This window comes from Ahaetulla prasina, chromosome 7 (genome assembly GCF_028640845.1).
Source record: "Ahaetulla prasina isolate Xishuangbanna chromosome 7, ASM2864084v1, whole genome shotgun sequence".
NCBI lineage: Eukaryota > Metazoa > Chordata > Lepidosauria > Squamata > Colubridae > Ahaetulla > Ahaetulla prasina.
Window position 1 is genome coordinate 12,710,056 of NC_080545.1, and position 23,292 is coordinate 12,733,347.

General features: G+C 40.5%; 1 protein-coding gene across 1 annotated transcript in view; it reads left to right on the plus strand.

Annotated features, from left to right (window-relative positions):
- Nucleotides 1-6,524: 6,524 nt before the first annotated feature.
- LOC131202007 (potassium voltage-gated channel subfamily KQT member 1-like) overlaps nucleotides 6,525-23,292 on the plus strand; it is a 144,999-nt gene continuing 128,231 nt past the window's right edge. The window contains exons 1-4 of the mRNA XM_058190509.1: nucleotides 6,525-6,922; nucleotides 18,786-18,876; nucleotides 20,956-21,082; nucleotides 22,395-22,473. Of these exons, the coding sequence (XP_058046492.1) occupies nucleotides 6,525-6,922; nucleotides 18,786-18,876; nucleotides 20,956-21,082; nucleotides 22,395-22,473 (695 nt within the window). The remainder of the gene's footprint in view (nucleotides 6,923-18,785; nucleotides 18,877-20,955; nucleotides 21,083-22,394; nucleotides 22,474-23,292) is intronic.

The following is a 23,292-nucleotide window of genomic DNA, read 5'->3' on the forward strand; positions in this document are numbered from 1 at the left end:
CACTTGTCTGAAATGGTATAGGATCTCCTGCTTGAGCAAGGGGGCTGGACTAGAAGACCTTCATGGTCCCTTCCAGCTCTATTCTGATTCTGATTCTGTACCACTTTGGGAAATTCTATTCTGCAGGATGATTTATCAGCCTTTTAGAGGACTAAATAATAAATATGTTTCCTTTAATTGGAGCGTGAGATACTTGCAGTAGATTTTTTTAAAAAAAATCTCTCTAAAAGAACGGCAGGATGCAACTTTCAAAACAGGAAATTTTAGCGTATTTTTATGAATCTGTTTTTATCGACCTTGGAGTCGTAGTGGACGATCACTTACGCATGCTGCAGCAGCTAAAAAAGCTAATTCAATCCTTGGTTGTATAAACAGAGGCATAGAATCAAAATGAAGTATTAGTACCACTTTATAAAGCTTTAATAAGGCTGCATCTGTAATACTGTATCTAGTTTTGGTCACCACATTACCCAAAAAAAGATGTTGAGACTCTGGAAAAGGTGCAGAGAAGAGCAACTAAGACGATTAAAGGCCTGGAGACAAAAAAACCATATGAAGAACGGCTGCAGGTTTTGGGGGTGGCCAGTCTAGAGAAAAGAAGGACTAAGGAGGACATGATAGCAATGTTTCAATATCTGAGGTGCTGCCACAAAAAGGAGGCGGTCAATTTATTCTCCACAGCACCTAAGGGCAGGACAAGAAGCAATAGGTAGAAACTAATCAAGGAGAGAAGCAACCTGGACTTCAGGAGAAACTTCCTAACAAAAACACTTGGCCAATAAAATTCCTATTCTATTCTATTCTATTCTATTCTATTCTATTCTATTCTATTCTATTCTATTCTATTCTATTCTATTAACCAGTGGAAGAGATCACCTTCAGAAGTTGTAGGTGCTTCATCACTGAAAGTTTTTAAGAAGAGACCAGACAGTCACTTGTCTGAAATGGTATAGGATCTCCTGCTTGAGCAAGGGGGCTGGACTAGAAGACCTTCATGGTCCCTTCCAGCTCTATTCTGATTCTGATTCTGTACCACTTTGGGAAATTCTATTCTGCAGGATGATTTATCAGCCTTTTAGAGGACTAAATAATAAATATGTTTCCTTTAATTGGAGCGTGAGATACTTGCAGTAGATTTTTTTTAAAAAAAAAAACAGCTGTTGAATGGGGTTTTTTTTTGTTTTTTTTTTAAAAAGGGGTGCCTTTTCTTTCAATGTCCCTGTATAATTCATGATGAGAGTTTACAACCTTCATGTCATCAAAGGTTATGGGGAGCAGGGTGTGTGTGTGTCTTTTTTCCAGCACATTAATAATGATTGAAACTAACCTACCAAGACCATACAAGGGCACTCAGTATAATTGATTGTGGAATCAGGTAACACTTGCCGGCCAGCGTACAAGAATTTATATTGTCTCATGGTTTGAACCTTCCCTACGATTGACACTCGATAGCTCTTCGATAAGAATACACCTCATAATGCCACCAGTGATTCTTATCTCCTTTTATCAAGTTCAATGAAGAACAAGTGTTCGGTGTCTTCAATACACCAATGTAGGTACGTGTTTACTTCTTTCTTTCTTTTTTAACAAATATTTTATTAAACAATTTCAGCGCTAAAAAACACAACACAAATTTTCACTTCTTACAGCATTTCCATATCGGTGTCAATATCATCCATAATGTTCAAATTTACATAAGTTCTATAGTTGTTGAAGACTCTTTGTTGGAAACGACCAGGTGAAAAATTAGCTCCCCAAAAACAGATGAAATGAAAGATGTTTCTCTTTTCTCTGAAATGGACAGATGGACTTCAATGGTTGCTGGATAATGGATGATCATTAAAGACAGACCCATCCAGTGGTGGGATTCAGCCGGTTCGGGACAGTTCAAGCAAACCGGCTGTTAACATTGTTGGCTGGCTCTGCCCCTCCCCTCCCCTTCCAGGAGTCCTTACGCGCCCTCTTTTTGGCTCCCAGGTAAGTGCAGGGAGGCCTACTAGGCCCAAAATGGGGTATGGGGGGGTGCAGCGCTGCCTCCCCATCTGCAGCCCATTTTTGCTCCCAGGGGGGTGCAGGAGGCCGAGTGCTGTCTATCAGACCCCCTGGGCACGCCCACCATGGCCAAGCCCATCCACCCGGTCATTAGGGCAGAGAACCGGTTGTTAAATTATTTGAATCCCACCACTGGATCCAACCTAGAAGAAAGGATAAAAGTCTTGACAGTGAGAACAATTCAGCAATGGAATGGCTCGCCTCTAGAAGTTGTGGGTGCTCCATCACGGGAGGTTTTCAAAAATAGACTGGACAACCATTTGACTGGGATACTATAAGGTCTCCTGCCTTGAGAAGGGGGTTGGACTAGAAGATCTCCAAGGACCCTTCCAGCCTTACGTTTTTTATATTCTATGAACAGGAATCCTAATACTTGTAGGATTTTGTCCTTTCTGCAGGAAAGAAAAGAAACCTGCGTTTTCAAGATCGATTTGATTTTACCACTTGCAAATCCCCTTTCTTCTATCATAAATAAGCAGTGCAGCATATAACCAACTACTTCATCAATCATGATTTGAAAAGGAATAGAATAGAATAAAAAAAAACCACAGATTTTAAACCAGAAGTCTTTCCACTTGGGATCATACCAGAAATTTATAATAGAGAAGTGAGATATTTGATGGTAAATATCATAACAGCAGCTAGAATAGCGTTTGCTAAAAATTGGAAAAGTGAGAAAATACCTTTGCAAAATGAAATAATTAGGAAAATAATGGAATGTGCTGAAATGAGTAAATTGACATTTGAAATAAGAGAACAGGAAGAAAAGCAATATTATAAGATATGGGATATATTTTATGAATGGCTAGAAAGGAAGATAAGTTGGTAAAGATTGGAGAACGAATACTATTAATTGAAATATTAAAATGAATAGTGTAGAACGATAGAATTAATGATGTTACCAGATAAAATATTCATTAGCGGATATGCATATGGAATGAGAAAAATAAAGGTTATAGCCACTGGTTAATTTAAAGTTCAAGATACAAGATGGTGACGATATAAAATTAGATAAATTAAGGATATTTGTAAATTGTGAAGGCACAAGAGATTGGTAATCACCCCGCCGACACACAATATTGGGATTGAAAATGTTATCATGTATATGTGTTTTGTCTTAAAAGAAAATAAACATTTTTGTATTAAAAAAAATAGAATAAAAAATTTTATTGTCACTTTAAATGTACATTAATCAGCACGTGTTAAAATGAAATTAAAATTAAATTTTCATTTCATAAAATAAAATAAAATATTTTTTTAAAAAAAACTTGCCAAAGTTCTGCTTACATTTCAGTAGCTCTCTTAATCCTCAGCCCTTTTACCAGGTGGCATAAGCCAGGCTTGGCAGGTGTCACATCAGTCTTCAGAGATGGTAAGGAGATGGTATTGAGCCCACTTGTTCTGAACTTTCTGGGTCAAAAGAGGTGCTAGCAGGAACTCAGAGATAAAGTCCCATTTGTCTGGGCAAGTGCCCAGTAGGTCTTGAGCCAAACAAAATCCAGTAAGGGAAACTGAGGGGAGGACTTATGGATGTCTGAGGGTGGGACTTTGTGAGACGGAGAACTAAGCCAGACGGTCTGCATCCAGTCTTGGGTGCTAACCAGATGGAGCAGAGAGAAAATAGCAGAATGCAACAGGAGAAGGTATTTTCTAGTCCTCAGGTGCTTTGGGGCTTTGTCTGCGTTGATATCTAACGGGTGAATTTGCAGAAGCTTTTTCTGTGAGAAATTCCGTTGCTCACGTTTATGAAAACGGTTTGGGGGAATAAAGTGAGCCTCTTTGCTCCCTGATAAATTCAGCCCCCCCAGAAGCGATAAATATTAAGTCAAGGGATGAAAAATCAGCTGGTCTTGTGTTCTTTCCCTGAAGAGGAAATTTTGACTTACAAATGGAGTTGGGTGTATTTTGCAGTTGCTGTGAGAATACATGACAAAAGGTGTAAATTGAGTTGCAAGAGGGAACAGTCCAAAACTTCTCAAAAAATTATTTCTGTTTAATGCAGAACAAAATCTGGGAGTTAGCATGTTTTGGACAAGGGATTCCAGTTTGAAATGTTCTCTTGAAATCATCCCATTCCATCCAGTTCAGAAAGGAGAGACTGTAATTCAATTGTAATTTAATTCAATTTTCTCACTCTGGAAAATATTGGATAGATCACAAGTTTAGGCACCAGTTTCAGCTGCGTTTTGTTGTTATGCCACAGTTAAATATTAATGGATGAAAATATATACAGTAAAATAATTTCCCAAAGAAACGGAGAAAAATATTCCTTGTAGCTTCTGGGGATAGGTGAATAAAACGGGGGAAGGCATTTGATATCTATTTTAAGTTTTTGCTGATCTATGAAAGATTAATCGATCATTTTGGATCTTTGGATGTGGGGAAATATTCCTTATTTGAAATAAATTGGATATTGAAAAATCCCACTAACACAATGAATTGAAAATCATCAGAAGCTGCTACCAATTGATAGCATAACAATGATGTCAAGTTTATATCTTTGCAATAATTAAAACAAGGAGCACATGCCCAGAATATCTTATATAGTTCAGGTATGCCTAGTTACATTTGTATAAATGTTCAAATATTAGATATTTTTAAATTAAATTGAAAATAATTAAAGTTATAAAAAATATTTTTTTAAAAATAACTTTAACTACGGTAGGTGGATCTGAGCACCGGATATAGCAGCCTGTGTTCCTATGGAATATAAAATGAAATATTCAGCATCATTGAAAAATGTCCAAGTTGCTTTTTAAATTTTAAGGCACAGGTTAAAAGGTAAAGGTAAAGGTTCCCCTCGCACATATGTGCTAGTCGTTCCCCACTCTAGGGGGCAGTGCTCATCTCCGTTTCAAAACGGAAGAGCCAGCGCTGTCCGAAGACATCTCCATGGTCATGCGGCCAGCATGACTCAACGCCAAAGGCGCCACATGCTGTTCCCTTCCCACCAAAGGTGGTCCCTATTTTTCTACTTGCATTTTTTATGTGCTTTTGAACTGCTAGGTTGGCAGAAGCTGGGACAAGTAACAGGAGCTCATCTCATTACGCGGCACTCAGGATTCGAACCGCTGAACTGCCGACCTTTCGATCGACAAGCTCAGCGTCTTAGCCTCTGAGCCAGCAGCAATGCCAAATGTATCACAAAAAGGACTCTGAGAAGGAACAGTCTGAATGTCTGTTTGCTGCATTAAATTGATATTTTAACCTCTACACTTAAGCATCTAGGTTGTCTAATAAGGAAATACGTGGAATGTGGTCTCTGAACCCTTTGGTACATTTGGAATTAAATCTTACTTGATGTCTATTTATTATTATTTGTTGAGCCGCTCCAGGCATTAAGCAATATATTAGTTTGTTATGAAAACTTGGTAGATAATGGATGGGAATATATACATCCTGTTTGTTTTCCAAAGCACCATAAGGTAATTTTATGGTCCGTCAGCAGCCTGCGGAGCTGGCAATGGACTCGGACAGCGATGAGGCTGAGGTGAGGTCAGGGCCATCGGGAAGTGAGGTGTGGACTCCAGAGCCTCCAGAGACTGATAGTAGTGAGGCAGAGGAACAGGAGGAGCCTGTTCCTAATGCACGCATGAGAAGAGCTGCCAGAAGGCAAGAGCAGCTCAAGCAAAAAGGGCGACTCGGGAGTAGGGCCAAGAGATGATTGGCCCCTCCCATAAGGCTTAAAACAGACCAGCAACGGTGTTTGGTCTTTGCCGGAAAACAATGTTGTAGCTGTGTTTTCTGCTTCGTCTTCTGCTTCGTATCTGTCTTTGTTTTTGTGGCTTCTGGACATTTGCCAGGAAGGGCCTTTGGCAGTTTGCCTAATTGGACTAAGGTTTGTGAGATAACTGAGGAATTTGTGTTTGGGAGACGTTTGTTTTATTTTGAGTTGAACGACGCTGGGAATGAAGTAATTCCCAGCTGTTCGAATAAAGTTTGTTTTTCCCCACGGACTAAGTTTATTACTACCTACTTGGGCCTGGGACACAACAGGTAAGACAAGAAGCAATGGATGGAAACTAATCAAGGAGAGAACCAAACTGAGAACAAAGGAAAAATTTCCTGACAGTGAGAACAATTAACCAGTGGTATAGCTTGCTTTCAGAAGTGGTGGGTGCCACATCACTGAAGGCTTTTAAGAAGAGACCGGACAGGAGTTGTCTGGAGTTGCTTGTGGAAGGGGTTGGACTAAACCTCCAAGATCCCTTCCAGCTTGGTTATTCTGTTACGTTGTAAATAGCTTTGGCAACTGGACCTCAATGCTTCTTTGAAACAACCATCTATTGGTTTCAACTTCCAGCATCTAAATATCTTCTCGTGCTTTACTTTCAGCCTCCTGACAACAGGTGACAGAACTTTGGGCGCATGTAGAAGAATTCGATAAGAATGCTTGGTTGGAGTCCTCAAGCATTGGCAAGGTTTTACCATGCTCTGAATGTACTAAATGTTGATCTTGACTTGATTGCAGAATGTCCTATGCTAATGGTGAAACTGGTGGACACCCAAGGCATCACTTGTCCAAGCGTGCCAGTTCTCAGGTGGGAAAGCTAAACAGGCCCCCAAAGACTTCAAATTGGCTAGAAATGAAGACAGACTTCAACAATATGGAGTATTCTTCTGTGGCTCCTAATCCAGATTCACTGGTGACAAACGGATCAAAGGTTCTTCCAGATGCTGAAGAGGACAATTCGCTGGATTCTGCTTCCCAAATAAATAGCAAATCTATAGGACGCCATGAGGTTCAGCAAGCCTACGCCCCTAAATGTTTTTATGGCCCACGTTTAACAAAAACTAGTATGCAAGGAGACGTGTACAATTTCCTGGAGAGGCCTACAGGATGGAAATGTTTCATTTACCATTTTACCGTGTAAGTACCTAGGTGTTTTTTTTATTATTTTCTTATGAATGTTTAATCTTGAGTTTCTAAATTGCAAAGAAAGGGAAGCATTGATCTTACCTTACGAAGTTTTTTTTTTCTTTAAACATCAATCAAACATCAAATAAGGCAAAAATGTCAATGTTTTGTACATCACAATTATCTTCATGCATAAATCAAGGTTCATAGGCCAAGAGACATTTCAATACATAAAGAATGCCCTGGTCAACCACTCGATCTTTCTAGAAATACCTTACAATTTTAATTAAAATGTTGACTTGCTCGAATTCTTTTGTTTGAAGCCAAATGTTAAAATTGCGTGGATTTTCTTTTGCATAAGAGATCTTATCCGCTCTACAATAGTGGCCACAATTGTGGAGACCTTTTGGGAAAAGTATATTTTCTAAAACTAGCAATAACACCACTTTTTATTGGAGTAGTACCATAAAATTATATATCAATGGAAAGGTAATTTAATCAAGAATGTAATGCAATAACTTATGAAAGATTTGCTACTAGAATAGCAGTTACAGTATAAAGAAGAAAAGTGAAACACGTAGAAAAAATGAGATATACAAAAATTATCAGTTAATACTTAGTTGGGTAACCTTTAGCATGAATTACGATCTTACAACATCTTCCCATGGAGTGAACCAATTCTTTTAGTTCTGCAGCTATTATCATGTGAAACTAAGATTGAATGATTGCTTCTATTAACTGGGTTTTATTGCCGGGTCGCTTCTGACTAACATGTTTCTTTATTCGGCTCCATAGATTTTCAATTGGGTTAAGATATGGATTATTCCCAGACCATTCCAGCAGTTGGAATAGGATTATCTTGAAACTCCCCCACCCAAAAAAGTGGTGTTATTGGCCATCAAATGTCAAAAATACACTTTTCCCAAAAGGTTTCCATAATTTTAGCCACTACTACAGAATCCATCGTCTTAATTTTCTTCTTTTTAAGGACAGCTTAGTGGCTGTCCAAAGGGACGCGGCGGCTCAGGGGCTAGGACATTGAGCTTGTCGATTGAAAGGTCAGCAGCTCAGCGGTTCGAATCCCTAGTGCTGCCGTGTAACGGGGTGAGCTCCCGTTACTTGTCCCAGCTTCTGCCAACCTAGCAGTTTCGAAAGCACGTAAAAATGCAAGTAGAAAAAATAGGGACCACCTTTGGTGGGAAGGTAACAGCGTTCCGTGCGCCTTTGGCATTGAGTCATGCCAGCCACATAGAGCCACGGAGACGTCTTCAGACAGCGCTGGCTCTTCGGCTTTGAAACGGAGATGAGCACCGCCCCCTAGATTCGGCAATGACTAGCACATATGTGTGAGGGGAACCTTTACCTTTAGTGGCTGAAAATATAAATCATGATGGAAAAGATTCCAGATCCTTCAGAGAATTTTCTAAGTGATCTTATTCAGTAGTGAAATCCAATTTTTTTTAACTACCGGTTCTGTGGGCATGGCTTGGTGGGCGTGGTGTGGCTTCGTGGGCATGGCTTGGTGGGTGTGGCAGGGGAAGAATACTGCAAAATCCCCATTCCCTCCCCACTCTGGGGCCAGCCAGAAGTGGTATTTGCCCGTTCTCCAAACTACTCAAAATGTCCATTACCGGTTCTCTGAACTGCTCAAAGTTTCTGCTACCGGTTCTCCAGAACCTTCTCAGAACCTGCTGGATTTCACCCCGATCTTACTGAAATGTCTGTTGGAATATGAACCTTGATTTATGCATGGAGATAATTGTGATGTAGAAAACAGGCACCTCTAAGGATTACTAAGAATGGTTCTGGATACAGAAAGTACCCAATGAATACTGAGTACTTGCCATAATGGTTCTTAACTGACGGCCAAATCTGGTTCTAGATTCGTGCCTCCATATGTCTGACCCCAGTTAAAACACTGGAGAAGGAAGACCATTTAATTTACAATTTATTTGGAAAGTTTCAAGATTAAAAAAAAAAGGATCCCCTTTTACAAGAGAGACAACCTGGAACAGAGAATTACATTTCTTTTTATAGTTTGCACTACAGAGATACAGCTAGTCCTTGACTTACAACATTTAGTGACCAATCAAAGTTACCACATCACTAAAAAAATGACTTATGACCATTTTTCATACTTGCGACCAACCGTTGCAGCATCCTGAACGTTAGGTGATCAAAATTTGGATGCTTGGCAAATGATTCATCTTTATGGCTGTTGTAGTATCCCGGGGTCATGTGATTACCTTTTGCAGCCTTCTGGCCAGCAAAGCCAATGGAGAAGCCAGGTTCACTTAACAGCCATATGACTACCGTATATACTCGAGTATAAGCCGAGTTTTTCAGCACGTTTTTTGTGCTGAAAAGCGGCCCCCTCGGCTTATACTCGAGTCTACGTCTCGATGTACTTTTAAAAGATACTGTATTTTTGATAGATGTCCAGCAGGGGGCGCTGCATAATAAAAATGAGCGCCGAACATTTTGCACTTTTGCACTTTTATTGTTTTTCGTTCAAATAAATATTCATGTTATTTTACTTGGCTCTATCTTTATTTTTTACATTGACCAGTAGCTGCCTCATTTCCCACCCTAGGCTTATACTCGAGTCAATAGTTTTTCCCAGTTTTTTGTGGTAAAATTAGGTACCTCGGCTTATATTCGGGTCGGCTTATACTCGAGTATATACGGGTAATTTAACAGCTGCAGTGATTCACTCACAAGTGTGGCAAGGAAGGTCATAAAATGGGGCATTATTATTATTATTATTATTTATTAAATTTTTATACCGCCCTTCTCCCGAAGGACTCAGGGCGGTTTACAGCCATAATAAAAAACAACAGCAATATACACATAAAACCATAATTTAAAAAACTTATTATACAAATGGCCGAATTAAAACATTTAGAATAAAACCCCAAATTTTAAAATGTTAAAACATTAAAACTAATTAAAATCCTATTAAAATCCTATGCCAGTCCTGCGCGAACAAACAAATAGGTCTTCAGCTCTCGGCGGAAAGTCCGAAGGTCCGGCAGTTGCCAAAGTCCAGGGGGAAGTTCATTCCAAAGGGTGGGAGCCCCCACAGAGAAGGCCCTCCCCCCGGGGGCCACCAGCTGACATTGCTTGGCGGACGGCACCCTAAGGAGTCCCTCTCTGTGTGAGCGTACAGGTCGGTGGGAGGCATTCGGTAACAGCAGGCGGTCCTGTAAGTACCCTGGCCCTAAGCCATGGAGCGCTTTAAAGGTAATCATCAACACCTTGAAGTGCACCCGAAAGACCACAGGTAGCCAGTGCAGACTGAACAGGAGAGGTGTTACATGGGAGCAACGTGTGGCTCCCACTATCACCCGCGCAGCTGCATTCTGAACCAACTCAATGTAGAGAGCATTACTCACTTAATAAACTCACTTAACAACATAAATTAGCAACATAAATTTGGGCTTAATTGTGGTCGTAAGTCAATCTGTACTTCAAAGTAAAGGACGATTGGATCAGGAAAAAAAATTATCTGTCCAGTTACATCATGAAAAGTGAGACATCCAATGCTATGTAACCATAAGAATTGAAAAGAGCATTGTATTCCAGAGGCGGCATTCAGCTGGTTCGGAGCAGTTCGGGCGAACCGGTAGTGGCGACCTGCGGGTAGCCTGCCCACTTACCCGAACGCAATCCCATCCTATATCGCTGTATTTTTGATGCCACATGCATGTGTGGATGGCGCGCACGAGCAAATTGCTGTGTTTTGTGTTTTGTGATACTGCATGCATGCGCACATTTCCGGTGCTAGGGCGAACCGGTTGCTACAATATATGAAGCCACACCTCTGTTGTATTCTGAAGAAAAACAAAAGAAATATTTGCAAAAGGAAAGACATTGAAATGGGTGTTAGTAAAGATACATTCAGGATGTTGTTCCGTTGTCAAACAGTTGCTTTGTTTCTCAAAGCTTGGGAATAGCAGGAAACTGAAGTATTTTATTGACAAACATTTCTGCCAGTCCCAGTTTCTGAAAGAAAATGCCTTTTGTTACATTTATTTATTTCATTTATTTATTTATTTTGTCAAACACAACAATAGATATAAGTATAAGCATGAATTGAATACATAAAATGAATACAATTAAAGGGAACATTAGGATAGGAACAGTAGGCATGCTGGTGCTCTTATGCACGCCCCTTACAGACCTCTTAGGAATGGGGTGAGGTCAACAGTCGACAGTCTTAGGTTAAAGTTTTGGGGATTTTGGGAAGAGACCACAAAGTCAGGTAGTGCATTCCAGGCATTAACAGCTCTGTTCCAGAAGTCATATTTTCTACAATCAAGATTGGAGTGGTTCACTTTAAGTTTGAATCTATTGTGCGCTCGTGTATTGTTGTCATTTGTCACAACATTTGTCTTGAAGGTTAAGGCTTATGCCAAATTATTAGCAATACATTTGAAAAGGAAGAAGAAAATAAGTCCAATTAAAATACAGCAGATCCCGTATTAGTTAACCAAAACAATAGTTCTACAAAAACCGTATTGCAAGTAGAAATAGGAAGGCCTGGGAAAAAACCTAGAAAAATTGGGAAAAAAACCAGGGTTTTTTCCAAACAGCTTTGGAAAAAAACAGGGGGAAAAAACAGTTCTCCCCCCCCCCTAATTTTTCCAGGGTTTTTTTTTTTTTTAGCCAGGCCTTCCCGTTGCTAATTGCAAGTATTACGAAATCCATACTGCGTGGCCTTTAGTACCAAGGCTAATTGAAGCCTTCCATGATTGAAGTCAGAATTCTTTATTGGCCAAGTGTGATTGGACACACAAGGAATTTGTCTTTGGTGCATATGCTCTCAGTGTACATAAAAGAAAAGATACGTTCGTCAAGAATCATAAGGTACAACACTTAATGACGGTCATAGGGAACAAATAAGCAATGAAATCATATTAGGAAACAGTCGATATAAATCGTAAGGATACAAGCAACAAAGTTACAGTCATGCAGTCATAGTTGGGAGGAGAAGGATGATAGGAACGGTGAGAAGATTAATAGTAATAGTAATGCAGCCTTAAGTGAATAGTTTGACAGTGTTGAGAGAATTATTAGTTTACTTGTTAGATATGCTAACAACAAGCAGTAGACCTTTGGTCCCCTTCATAGCTCTCAAAACAATGGCGTCTGGTCTGAACGAAGACAGAGATAAGTGGCTTTATCTGCAATATGACTCAAATAATAAGAGCAAGCAGGCTTTTAAGGGGTCAGGTGGGGCATTCCTGGGCCAATTTCCAAGGCGTCCTTCATCACCAATAGGTAACGTTGAGCAGATGCAGCCATGTCAGGGATACTATGCATTCAAAAATTTCTTAAAATATATTCGGTTTTTCTTCTTTCATGCCCCCTCTCATTTCCTCACAATGGTAGGGTTGAGCCAGAGATCTTTCTGTGATTATATTGCCAAGGGATCATTATAAGTGGGACCAAGGGTCTTGGCAGAATTCCTGAGTTATTTGCAAAACAATCTCTAAAATCAATAAAGCAGAATATTCGTAGCTCAGGGTTGCAATGAAAGGTTGGTGCCCTCTGAGCTTGGTTGTTTTCTTGCAGGCATTTCATTACCAAACTAGGTAACATCATCAGTGCTGGAAGGGAGTAGGGTTTGTGGAAAGGAGGAGGAGGAGGAGGAGGAGGACTGTAGGGTCCTTGGTGCTCTCATTTTCAAATGAAAATGTGTTGTAGAGATCTCCATCTAAATGAAGGATCTTGGTAGTCAAAACAAGTTAAAAAAAAATTGGATGGAATGTGTTCCCCCAGCGACTCCATCACAATTACTGTACTCTTGTGCACTGTTTAATGCCTTCATATTTTAAAGTATCCTTTAAGGGAATAAGCATGATCAAATATCACACAAACTTTCCTAGCGGATTAATTATTCAAAAGGGTTTTCTTTTCAGAAATCCAAAGAAGAGTGTTACACTGCTGACCTCCCTTTCTATTTTTGTGTATGGATGTATATGTTGTGTAGAAAAGGAAGCAAAAATTTGCCATTGGTTCATTCAAAATTCAGTTCTTTACGAACCAGATTTTGAATCAAAATAAAACAACGTTGCATTTAGGGAAATAAAATAATTTTTGTTTTTAATATGGAATGGAATAGAATAGAATAGAATAGAATAGAATAGAATAGAATAGAATAGAATAGAATAGAATAGAATAGAATAGAATAGAATATGGAATGGAATGGAATAGAAAATAGGAATAGAATAGAATAGAATAGAATAGAATAGAATAGAATAGAATAGAATAGAATAGAATAGAATATGGAATGGAATGGAGTAGAGTAGAGTAGAGTAGAGTAAAGTAGAGTAGAGTAGAACAGAACAGAACAGAACAGAACAGAACAGAATAGAATTCTTTATTGATTGGACACATAAGGAATTTGTCTTCGGTACATAAGCTATCAGTGTACATACAAAAATAGAATCATAAGATACAACACTGAGTGATAGTCATAGGCAATAAGCAATCAGATCGTACTAGGAAACAATATAAGTGGTAAAGATACAAGCAACGTGGATATAGTCATAAGTGGGAAGAGATAGATACTAGTCAGGGGTGGGTGGGCTTCAAAAATGTTACCAAGGGATTCTCTGTGTGGTTGGTGGGTGGGTGTGGCCATGGTGTGCATGGCCTAGTCAGCCTCCTGTACCACGGTGCGGGGGGGGGCGTTTTTGCCCTCCCTGGGCTCTGGAGGCTTTTGTTGAGCCTCCGGGAGGGCGAAAATAGCCTCCCCAGGCTCCGGAGGCCCTCTGGACTTCCTGAATCTCTGGTAGGCCCGTTTTTCACCCTCCCCAAGCCTCCACACACGCCTAGCACTTACCTGCATCCAAAACGGGCCACATGGGGCCTCCTGGGACAGGCGGGGTGGGGTGGGTGGGGCCAGCCAGAAGTGGGATTTGGGGGTTCTTTGAACTGCACAGAATCTTAGCTAGAGGTTCTCCCGAACCCCTGCGAATCCCCAGCAGCCCACCCCTGATACTAGTAAGGATGAGAAGAAGAATAGTAATACAGTCTTAGTAGTTAATTTGCCAGTGTTGTGGGAATTATTTGTTTAGCAAAGTGATGGCGTTCGGGAAAAAACTGTCCTTATGTCTAGTTGTCCTGATGTGCAGTGCTCTATAGAGTCGTTTTGAGGGTAGAAGTTGAAACAGTTTATGTCCAGGATGCGAGGGGTCTGTAGATATTTTCCCAGCTCTCTTTTTGACTCATGCAGTATACAGGTCCTCAATGGAAGGCAGGTTGGTAGCCATTGTTTTTTCTGCAGTTCTAATTATCCTCTGAAGTCTGTGTCTGTCTTGTTGGGCTGCAGAACCAAACCAGACAGTTATAGAGGTGCAGATGACACTCAATAATTCGTCTGTAGAAATGAATCAGCAGCTGTTTGGGCAGTTTGAGGTTTCTGATTTGGCACAGAAAGAACATTCTTTGTTGTGCTATTTTGTTTTTTGTTTTGTTGTTAAAGGAAGATCAAACGTAGAGGTAAGCAGAATTTTTCTGACAGCAAGAACAATTCATCAATGAAATAGCTTGCCTTCCAGAGTTGTTGGGGCTCCATCACTAGAGGTTTTCAAAAATAGACTGGACAACCATTTGACCAGAATGGTATAAGTTCTCCTGCCTTGAGCAGGGAGTTAGAATACAAGACCTTTGGGGTCCCTTCCAGCCCTATGATTCTATGTTTTATGAAGATAAGTGAAACGAGAATTGTGATAAAATATAACCTGAGTTTCTCAGTTTTGAATTATTTAAAAAAATATCCTACTGTTGCTTTTTGGCCATTGTTAAGTCATTAGTCTGTGGTCAGACCATATTTTTAATGTGATTTACAGAATTACAGAAACATATGTATGTTTTAGTTTCTGGGAGGGTGAGGTGTTTTTTTATTGCGTTGGTGTTGGAACTGAAGGATGGGGATGCTTAATGCAACTGCTATCTTGGTTACTGATAGCAAACCATTTAGGAAAGAACTTTGCACCATATTGCTCTATTACCAGTGCACGTCATCTTTGATAGCAAGACGTCCTAAACTGCAATTTGAAATCTTAGAAACTCTTATTAGAGGAAATGCTGTTGACCCCAATGCGCTATCTAAAATATATTCTTAAAAATATGGATCAACTGCTTGGGGAATGCCAAATTCTCGAGTGGGAACTACCAGAGTTAGCATGTATTTTTTTATATAATCATGGAAAAGAGATGAAAATAGCGTATCATCCCGATCTCCCATTTCAGACCATGCTGTACATTTCCACCAAGGAGTTATACATGAGGTGAAGATATTAAAATTTAACTGTTGTGGTCTGCCAGCAGCCTGAGAAACTGGCAACAGAGTGGGACAGCGATAAGGCTGAGGTGGGGCCAGGGCCATCAGGGAGTGAGGTGTAGACTCCAGAGACTCCAGAGTCTGATAGTAGTGAGACTAGAGGAACAGAAGGAGCCTGTTCCTAATGCACGCATGAGAAGAGCTGCCAGAAGGCAAGAGCAGCTCAAGCAAAGAGGACAACTCGGGAGTAGGGCCAAGAGATGATTGGCCTCTCCCATAAGGCTTAAAAGACCAGCAACGGCGTTTGGGCTTTGCTAGAAAACAATATCGGTAGCTTCGTTGTCTTCTTCATCTACATCTTGCATTTATTTCTGTGACTTCTGAACGTTTGCCAAGAAAGGCCTTTGACAGTTTCCCTAATTGGATCAAGGTTTGCGATAGGACTGAGGAATTTGTGTTGGGAGGAATTTGCTTTAATTTAGTTGAACTACCCTGGGAATGAAACAATTCTCCGCTGTTCGAATAAAGTTTGTTTATTTTTTCACTGAGTTTCCTACTACGTACTTGGGCCTGGGTCACAATATTAACAATAATTACAGGTCTGTAGAGATTCTCCATCATCCAGATCATGGTTGTCCCAAAGGTGCTTTTTTCAGGAGGCAATTGGACTTTCTTGTTTTTTTCTTTTGAAGACACTTCGCTTCTCATCTAAGAAGCTTCTCCAACTCTGAAGAAGCTTCTTGGATGAATAACAGAATAACAGAGTTGGAAGGGACCTTGGAGGTCTTCTAGTCCAACCCCCTGCTTAAGCAGGAAACCTTACACCACTTCAGACAAATGGTTATCCAACATCTTCTTAAATACTTCCAGTGTTGGAGCATTCACAACTTCTGGAGGCAAGTTGTTCCACTGATTACTTGTTCTAACTGTCAGGAAATTTCTCCTTAGTTCTAAGTTGCTTCTCTCCTTGACTAGTTTCCACCCATTGCTTCTTGTCCTACAAGAATTTTTTCTGAACAGAATATTGGCCACGTTTCATATTCATACAACTTTTAGTTCTTCTCCAACACGCCTTACATGTTTTCATTAATATATTTTCTATCATTTTATTTTCTCTCTTTTATTATTTATTGTATATCTAATCTTAACCTTCACCCTAAATTCTCTTCCCCCACTCTTCTTACTCACATTATATTAAATTCTTTTATTCCCATTTAATATTTGTAACCTTTTATATATTTCTACTTATCAGACATCAAAATCAGTCATATAGTTGCAATTCAATGACAATTCATGTAGTATTAACCATAGTCGAAAAGGAAAAAAGAAAAAGAAAAACTTAGTTTTTCTTCATAGTATCATTTCCAGCCGTTTTGGTAAATTCCATAATAACCTTTATACAGTTTCCATTATTAACATTTAAACCATTTTATATCTTGCCAGCTCATTTTGTGCTTTCAGGAGGCAACTGGACTTTCATGTTTTTTTTCTTTTGAAGACGCTTCGCTTCTCATCTAAGAAACTTCTCTAACTCTGAAGAAGCTTCTTGGATGAATAACAGAATTCATCCAAGAACAGTTGGAAGGGTCCTTAGAGGTTTTCTAGTCCAACCCCCTGTTTAGGCAGGAAACCCTACACCACTTTAGACAAATGGTTATCCAACATCTTCTTAAAAACTTTCAATGTTAGAGCATTCACAACTTCTGGAGGCAATTACTTGTTCTAACTGTCAGAAAATTTCTCCTTAGTTCTAAGTTGCTTCTCTTCTTGACTAGTTTCCACCCATTGCTTCTTGTCCTACAAGAATTTTTTCTGAACAGAATATTGGCCAGGTTTCATATTCATACAACTTTTAGTTCTTTTCCAACACGTCTTACATGTTTTCATTAATATATTTTCTATCATTTTATTTTCTCTCTTTTATTATTTATTGTATATCTAATCTTACCCTTCACCCTAAATTCTCTTCCCCCACTCTTCTTACTCACATTATATTAAATTCTTTTATTCCCATTTAATATTTGTAACCTTTTATATATTTCTACTTATCAGACATCAAAATCAGTCATATAGTTGCAATTCAATGACAATTCATGTAGTATTAACCATAGTCGAAAAGGAAAAAAGAAAAAGAAAAACTTAGTTTTTCTTCATAGTATCATTTCCAGCCGTTTTGGTAAATTCCATAATAACCTTTATACAGTTTCCATTATTAACATTTAAACCATTTTATATCTTGCCAGCTCATTTTGTGCTTTCAGGTTTCATTATTAGTGCTTCAACCAATTATTATATTCTCAGTCGTTTTTTATTTTTCCTCTTTTTCCTCTTTTTCTCCTTTTTTCTCTTAAAGTTCTCTGCTCTCTTTGCTTGTCCTATATTTCCGTCTACTCCCCTTCTCCCCTCTTTCCCCGTTTTTACCTTTTCCCTTTTAGTCTCAATATGGTCCTTTAGCTTTGTATTTCTTTTTCCTCCCTTCTTTTTTTTCTCCTTGTCTCTTCCTCCCCTCCTTATTTGTATTTGCTCTCATAGTTTGCAATATTTTTCCAGTTACTCTTCTCATTCCCCTTTTAAATATTGCTCTTTTAAGGCCACGCATCTTAAAGCTGCCACCATACTAGACAGTATTCATAGCTCCAGGCCGGCATGCTGGGTTGTGAAAATTCTTTTAGCTTGGTTTTGGGATTGCCAACATTTCATTACCATACTAGATACTTTCTTCTACTTTCTTCATCCTTCCTCTCCTTCGCTTTTCTACATCCCTACTCTTCTCTTCCACCCTTTCTAACCCTCTCTCTTTCCCCTTTCTTCTTCCTCTCCTTTCCCCCTTTTCTACCTCTCTCTTTCCTACCTACTTTCTTCCTTCACTCACTCCTCTCCCTTTCCATTCCCTTCTGAAATGGCAGCTGAGCAGCCCCGCTTTCATTTCAAATTATTTCTATTTCTTAATTACATATCTTCAATCATTCCTTTACATTGATCCTTCATCTCCCCCCCTCTCCCCATTTCCCCTCCCTCCCCCCTCCCACCCCCCGAGACTTCCCAGAACAAAGTACAGGGTATAAAATTAACAATCATAAATTAAAATACAACATAATTCAAATCCATAGTCACTCCTCTCTCTAAGACCTTAACTCCCCTTCCAGAAACAAAAAAGTACATTCTTCTTCCAGTCCATTATATATCAGTCCATTCCACTCCTAAAATCTTCAGAATCTTCCAATTAAATTAGTATTTCCAATTCATCAATAATATCCAATCTTCATCGATCAAGACCAAAACGATATTCCATCTTCCAGTATTCATCAGAAATTCTTCTATAATATACCTTTCTTCCTTAAACAGTGTCCCAAATATAATTCATATTTCCAGCTTAAATTTCATCAACGCCACAGATGTGGGGAAGTTTGGTCTTTGGGTTGGTAAAGGTTGAGTAGATAAATGTGTCAATTTATAAATTTATAAAGGTCTCCAAATGTCTCAGTATCCATCGATTGTTTAAAATAAGCATATTGCTTAAAAGAGGAGAAAACTATAAATGAATAACGGCTTTTTGGTTATTACTTTTTTTTTTATTTGTAGATTTCTGCTGGTGCTGGTTTGTTTAATTTTCAGTGTTCTGTCTACTATAGAACATTACGCAGAATTTGCCACCGGAACGCTTTTTTGGATGGTAAGTGATCTACTTTGAAATATTAGATAAATTGCATGTAGTGCAGACAAGCTGGGATCTTTCTGTGAAAAAGTGAACAAGTGAAAAGACCGGATTTATTTATGATATACCGTACAATGTGCTATTTTGACATGTTCTGGTACCTGAGAAAAAGCTACTGAAACCAGTGCAGAATTATCATAAGATATAATAATAAATGCACAGGTATAAAATAGGTGGTACCTGGCTCAACAGTAGCAATTATGAGAGGGAACTTGGAGTCTTCATGGACAACCACTTAAGTATGAGCTAGCAGTGTGTGCAGTGGTGGGATTCAAATAATTTAACAACTGGTTCTCTGCCCTAATGACCACCTGGGTGGGCGTGGTCATGGTGGGCGTGGCCAGGGGTGTGTGACAGGCAGCACTCGGCCTCCTGGACCCCCCTAGGAGCAAAAATGTACTGAGGGGGGGCACCGCACCCCTCCATGCCTTGTTTTGGGCCTGGTAGGCCTCCCTGCAGCCTCCTAGGAGCAAAAACAGGCCATGGGAGGGGCTGTGCCACACTCCCCTGTGCCCCATTTTGGGCCTAGGAGGCCTCCCTGGACTTAACTAGGAGCCAAAATGGGGTGCATAGAGATTCCTGGAAGGGGCAGGAAAGGGCGAGGCCAGTCAGCAATTTAACTACCGGTTTGTCCGAACCGGCTGAATCCCACCAATGAGTGTGTGGAGTAGCCAAAAAAGTCAACACATTCCTAGGCTTCATCAACAGAGGGATAGATCACATGAAATATTGGTATTGTTATATACTGCCTTAGTAAGATCTCCTTTGGAACAATGTGTCCAGTTCTGGTCACCATAATACAAAAAAGAAGAAGTTGAGACTCTGGACAGAGTGCAGAGAAGAGCAATAAAGATGATTAGGGGGCTGGCAGCTGAAAATGATGAACGGTTGTAAAAAATGGATATATCTAGTCTAATGAAGCAAACGCCTAGGGCAGTGATGGTTAACCTTTTTGCCATCATGTGCCAAAAGCAGGGGGAGCGGGGGGGGATCATGCACATGCATGCCCACACCTATAATTCTATGCGCCTTACCCCCCGTGCATGCGCGCACGACCCCCTGTGCTCTCCCCGCTTTTGGCAGATGATGGCCCGGTGGGCCCGGTAGGCCCATTTTTCTCCCTTCCCAGGCTCCAGAGGCTTTCTAGGAGCCTGGGGAGGGAGAAAACAGCCTTCCCCACCCCGCTGGAGGTCCTCCGGAGGCCAGAAACAGCCCATTTGCTGACTTCTGGTGGGACTGGAAGCCCATTTTTTTGCTCTCCTCAGACTCCAGAGCCTTTCTTGGAGCCTGGGGAGAGCAAAACATGGACTTTCCCCACCCTCCCAGGCCCTCCAGAGGCCAGAAACAGTCTGTTTCCCTACTTCCAGTGTGCCCAGAAGGCCCGAAAATCAGCTGGCCGGAGCTGAGCTTGCGTGCCCATCAATTTGGCTCCGCGTGCCACCTTCGGCACACGTGCCATAGGTTCACCATCACAGGCCAGCAGGCCTCCCTGCAGACTCCTGGGCCCAAAAACAGGCTGTGGGGGGGGGAGGCAGGCTGCACCCCCCAGTACCTCCTATTTTTGGCCTAGCAGGCCTCCCTGCAGCCTCCTGGGCCCAAAAACGGGCTGGGGGGCACGCCACATCCCCATGCTCTGCTCCCACTCCCTGCGTAAGCACGTACATCTCCCGCATGCGCCCTGCCCCCCGAAGCATCCCGAAAGTCAGCTGGCTGGCGGGAGGTGAGCGCACGCATGCGCGGTGCAGGTGAGCTGGGCAATGGCTCGCGTGCCCACAGAGAGGGCTCTGCATGCCAGCTGTGGCACGTGTGCCATACATTCGCCATCATGGCCCTAGGAATTGTTGGGAGACAAGTGTGTCCCCCAATGTGCCAAGATCAGGTGTGGAAGATGGTGTCTTAGGGCTGGCAAGCAGGCAAGGGGCTGCCCTTGGCATTGTACCGCTTTTTTTTTTTAATATAGAATGTTTTCTGAATGGTTGATGTAAACGCATATTTTAAAAGAATGTTAAAAATAAGCATCATTGTTCCCGATTTTAGGAAATTGTCCTGGTAGTCTTTTTCGGTGCTGAATATGTGGTGAGGCTCTGGTCTGCGGGTTGCAGAAGCAAATATGTTGGTATCAAAGGACGAATACGTTTTGCCAGGAAGCCGATATCGATAATAGGTGAGCCTTTCTTTAAAATAATGTTCCAGTTGTGTAATGCTGAGTGTTTCTTAACCTCAGCAAAAGCATGTTGTGGTCCGCCAGCAGCCTGCGGAGCTGGCAGCGGAGTTGGTCAGTGAAGAGGCTGGGGAGGACAATGGGACAGTCCTGGAGTCAGGGGAAGGCCCAGACGAGGGCTCTGCAGAGATGGGGCCAGGGCCATCTGGGAGTGATGCACAGACTCTGGAGCCTCCAGAGGCGGATAGCAGAGAGGCAGAGGAACAGGAGGAGCCTGTTCCTAGTGCACGCATGTGAAGAGCTGCCAGAAGGCAAGAGCAGCTGAACCAAAAAGGGCGACTCAGGAGTAAGGCCAGAAGATGATTGTCCACTCTCATAAGGCTTAAAAGAGCAGCAATGTTGATTCCACTGCTTCTTGTCAGCGTCTCTTGAACTTTGTGGGGTTTTTGCCAAGAAAAGCCTTTGACAGGTTGCCAAAGACAACAAAGGCTGGTGATAAGACTGAAGGACTGTTTACAAAGAATTTGTTTTGGACTAAGCTGAGAATGAATTAATTCTCAGCTGTTTTAATAAAATAAGTTTGTTCAGGACTGAATTGTGTTTGGTAATCACTACTTGGGCCTCGGTCACAACACAGCAACATGGGTGAACTTCATCTCCCAGAATTCCTTAGACAAGCATATCGGCTTGGAAATTCTGGAAATTGAATTCTACACATTTTAAAAGCTGTTGAGGTTGGGAATCACAGATCTAGTGTATCAAGAACTGCAAAGACATTCAGAAATGAGGGATGTTATTGCTAGTCGTAACCATTCTTCTTTCACCTTTATATATCATTACTGTATAAATTTTCCAGAAGGCCTACGAAGGCTGTCCGCTGTTTTATGTTATTGCTTTCTTATCAAGATATACGGACATTTGTGCAATCAGATATGTTGTGAAGTTCTGGCAATTAACAATGCAATAAATAATTGATAATAAGCAATTGATTTTGTTTCCTGATTGCTTATATGTAACCTATATCATTAAGTGTTGTATCTTATGATTCTTGATGAACATATCTTTTCTTTTATGTACACTGAGAGCATATGCACCAAGACAAATTCCTTGTGTGTCCAATCACACTTGGCCAATAAAAAATTCTATTCTATTCTAAAATACTGCACTGGAGTAGCTGAGGTAATATCTCTAAACTGGGATGGTTAATTTCAAACCCGTGTAAGAAAATCGCTTTACATAATATCAAGGTATGTTTTGTGAAAGGTTTCTTTTCATAAATGGTGTTAAGCAGATACTTCATATGCTTTATCAACAGATCTCATAGTTGTGATAGCTTCCATTATCGTTCTGAGTGTGGGATCAAATGGACAGGTGTTCGCTACCTCGGCAATAAGGTATGTTGAAGCAGTTTTGATAAATGATTTAAAAATATCCTGCTTTTCAACTTTGCACCCTGCCAATATGCATATATTTTTTTATTGCCAGTAGCATAAATGTCGTGATTTTATAATGCATGTAAAACTATCAAAGGACGGGTTTGAGATAAGCTATTCATACCCCTCTGAGACATTATTAGATAGAAAGAAGATCAACAGCAATTAAGAAGATGAAGTGAATTAAGAAAATGAAGATGAGGTATACAGATGAAGAAGAGACAAGATAATATGATCCACTTTCCAAGGTTCTATAACTTTGCATATTTTTTTCCTTGCAATAAACCTATCTGTGCGGGCGCTAAAAATTTGGTTTCTTTGGTTGTGAGCTGCTGTCAAGGTTTTGACCCAAATGCCATTGACAAGGAAGCCAGAAGTATGCAATCTCGTGCAAGGAATGAACCATTATCAAAAGACGCAATAGCACCAATATATTGGAGACTGCATCTCCAATGATCCATCTGTTAAGCTACTGAAGTTCGCAGATGACACAACAGTGATTGGTCTCATTCGAGACAATGACGAATCCGCATATAGACGAGAGGTCGAACGACTAGCCTTGTGGTGCAACCAAAACAATCTGGAACTGAACACACTCAAAACCGTAGAAATGGTGGTAGACTTTAGGAGAAACCCTTCCATACTTCCACCTCTCACAATACTTGACAACACAGTATCAACAGTAGAAACCTTCAGATTTCTAGGTTCTATCATATCGCAAGATCTCAAATGGACAGCTAACATCAAAAACATCATTAAAAAAGGACAACAAAGAATGTT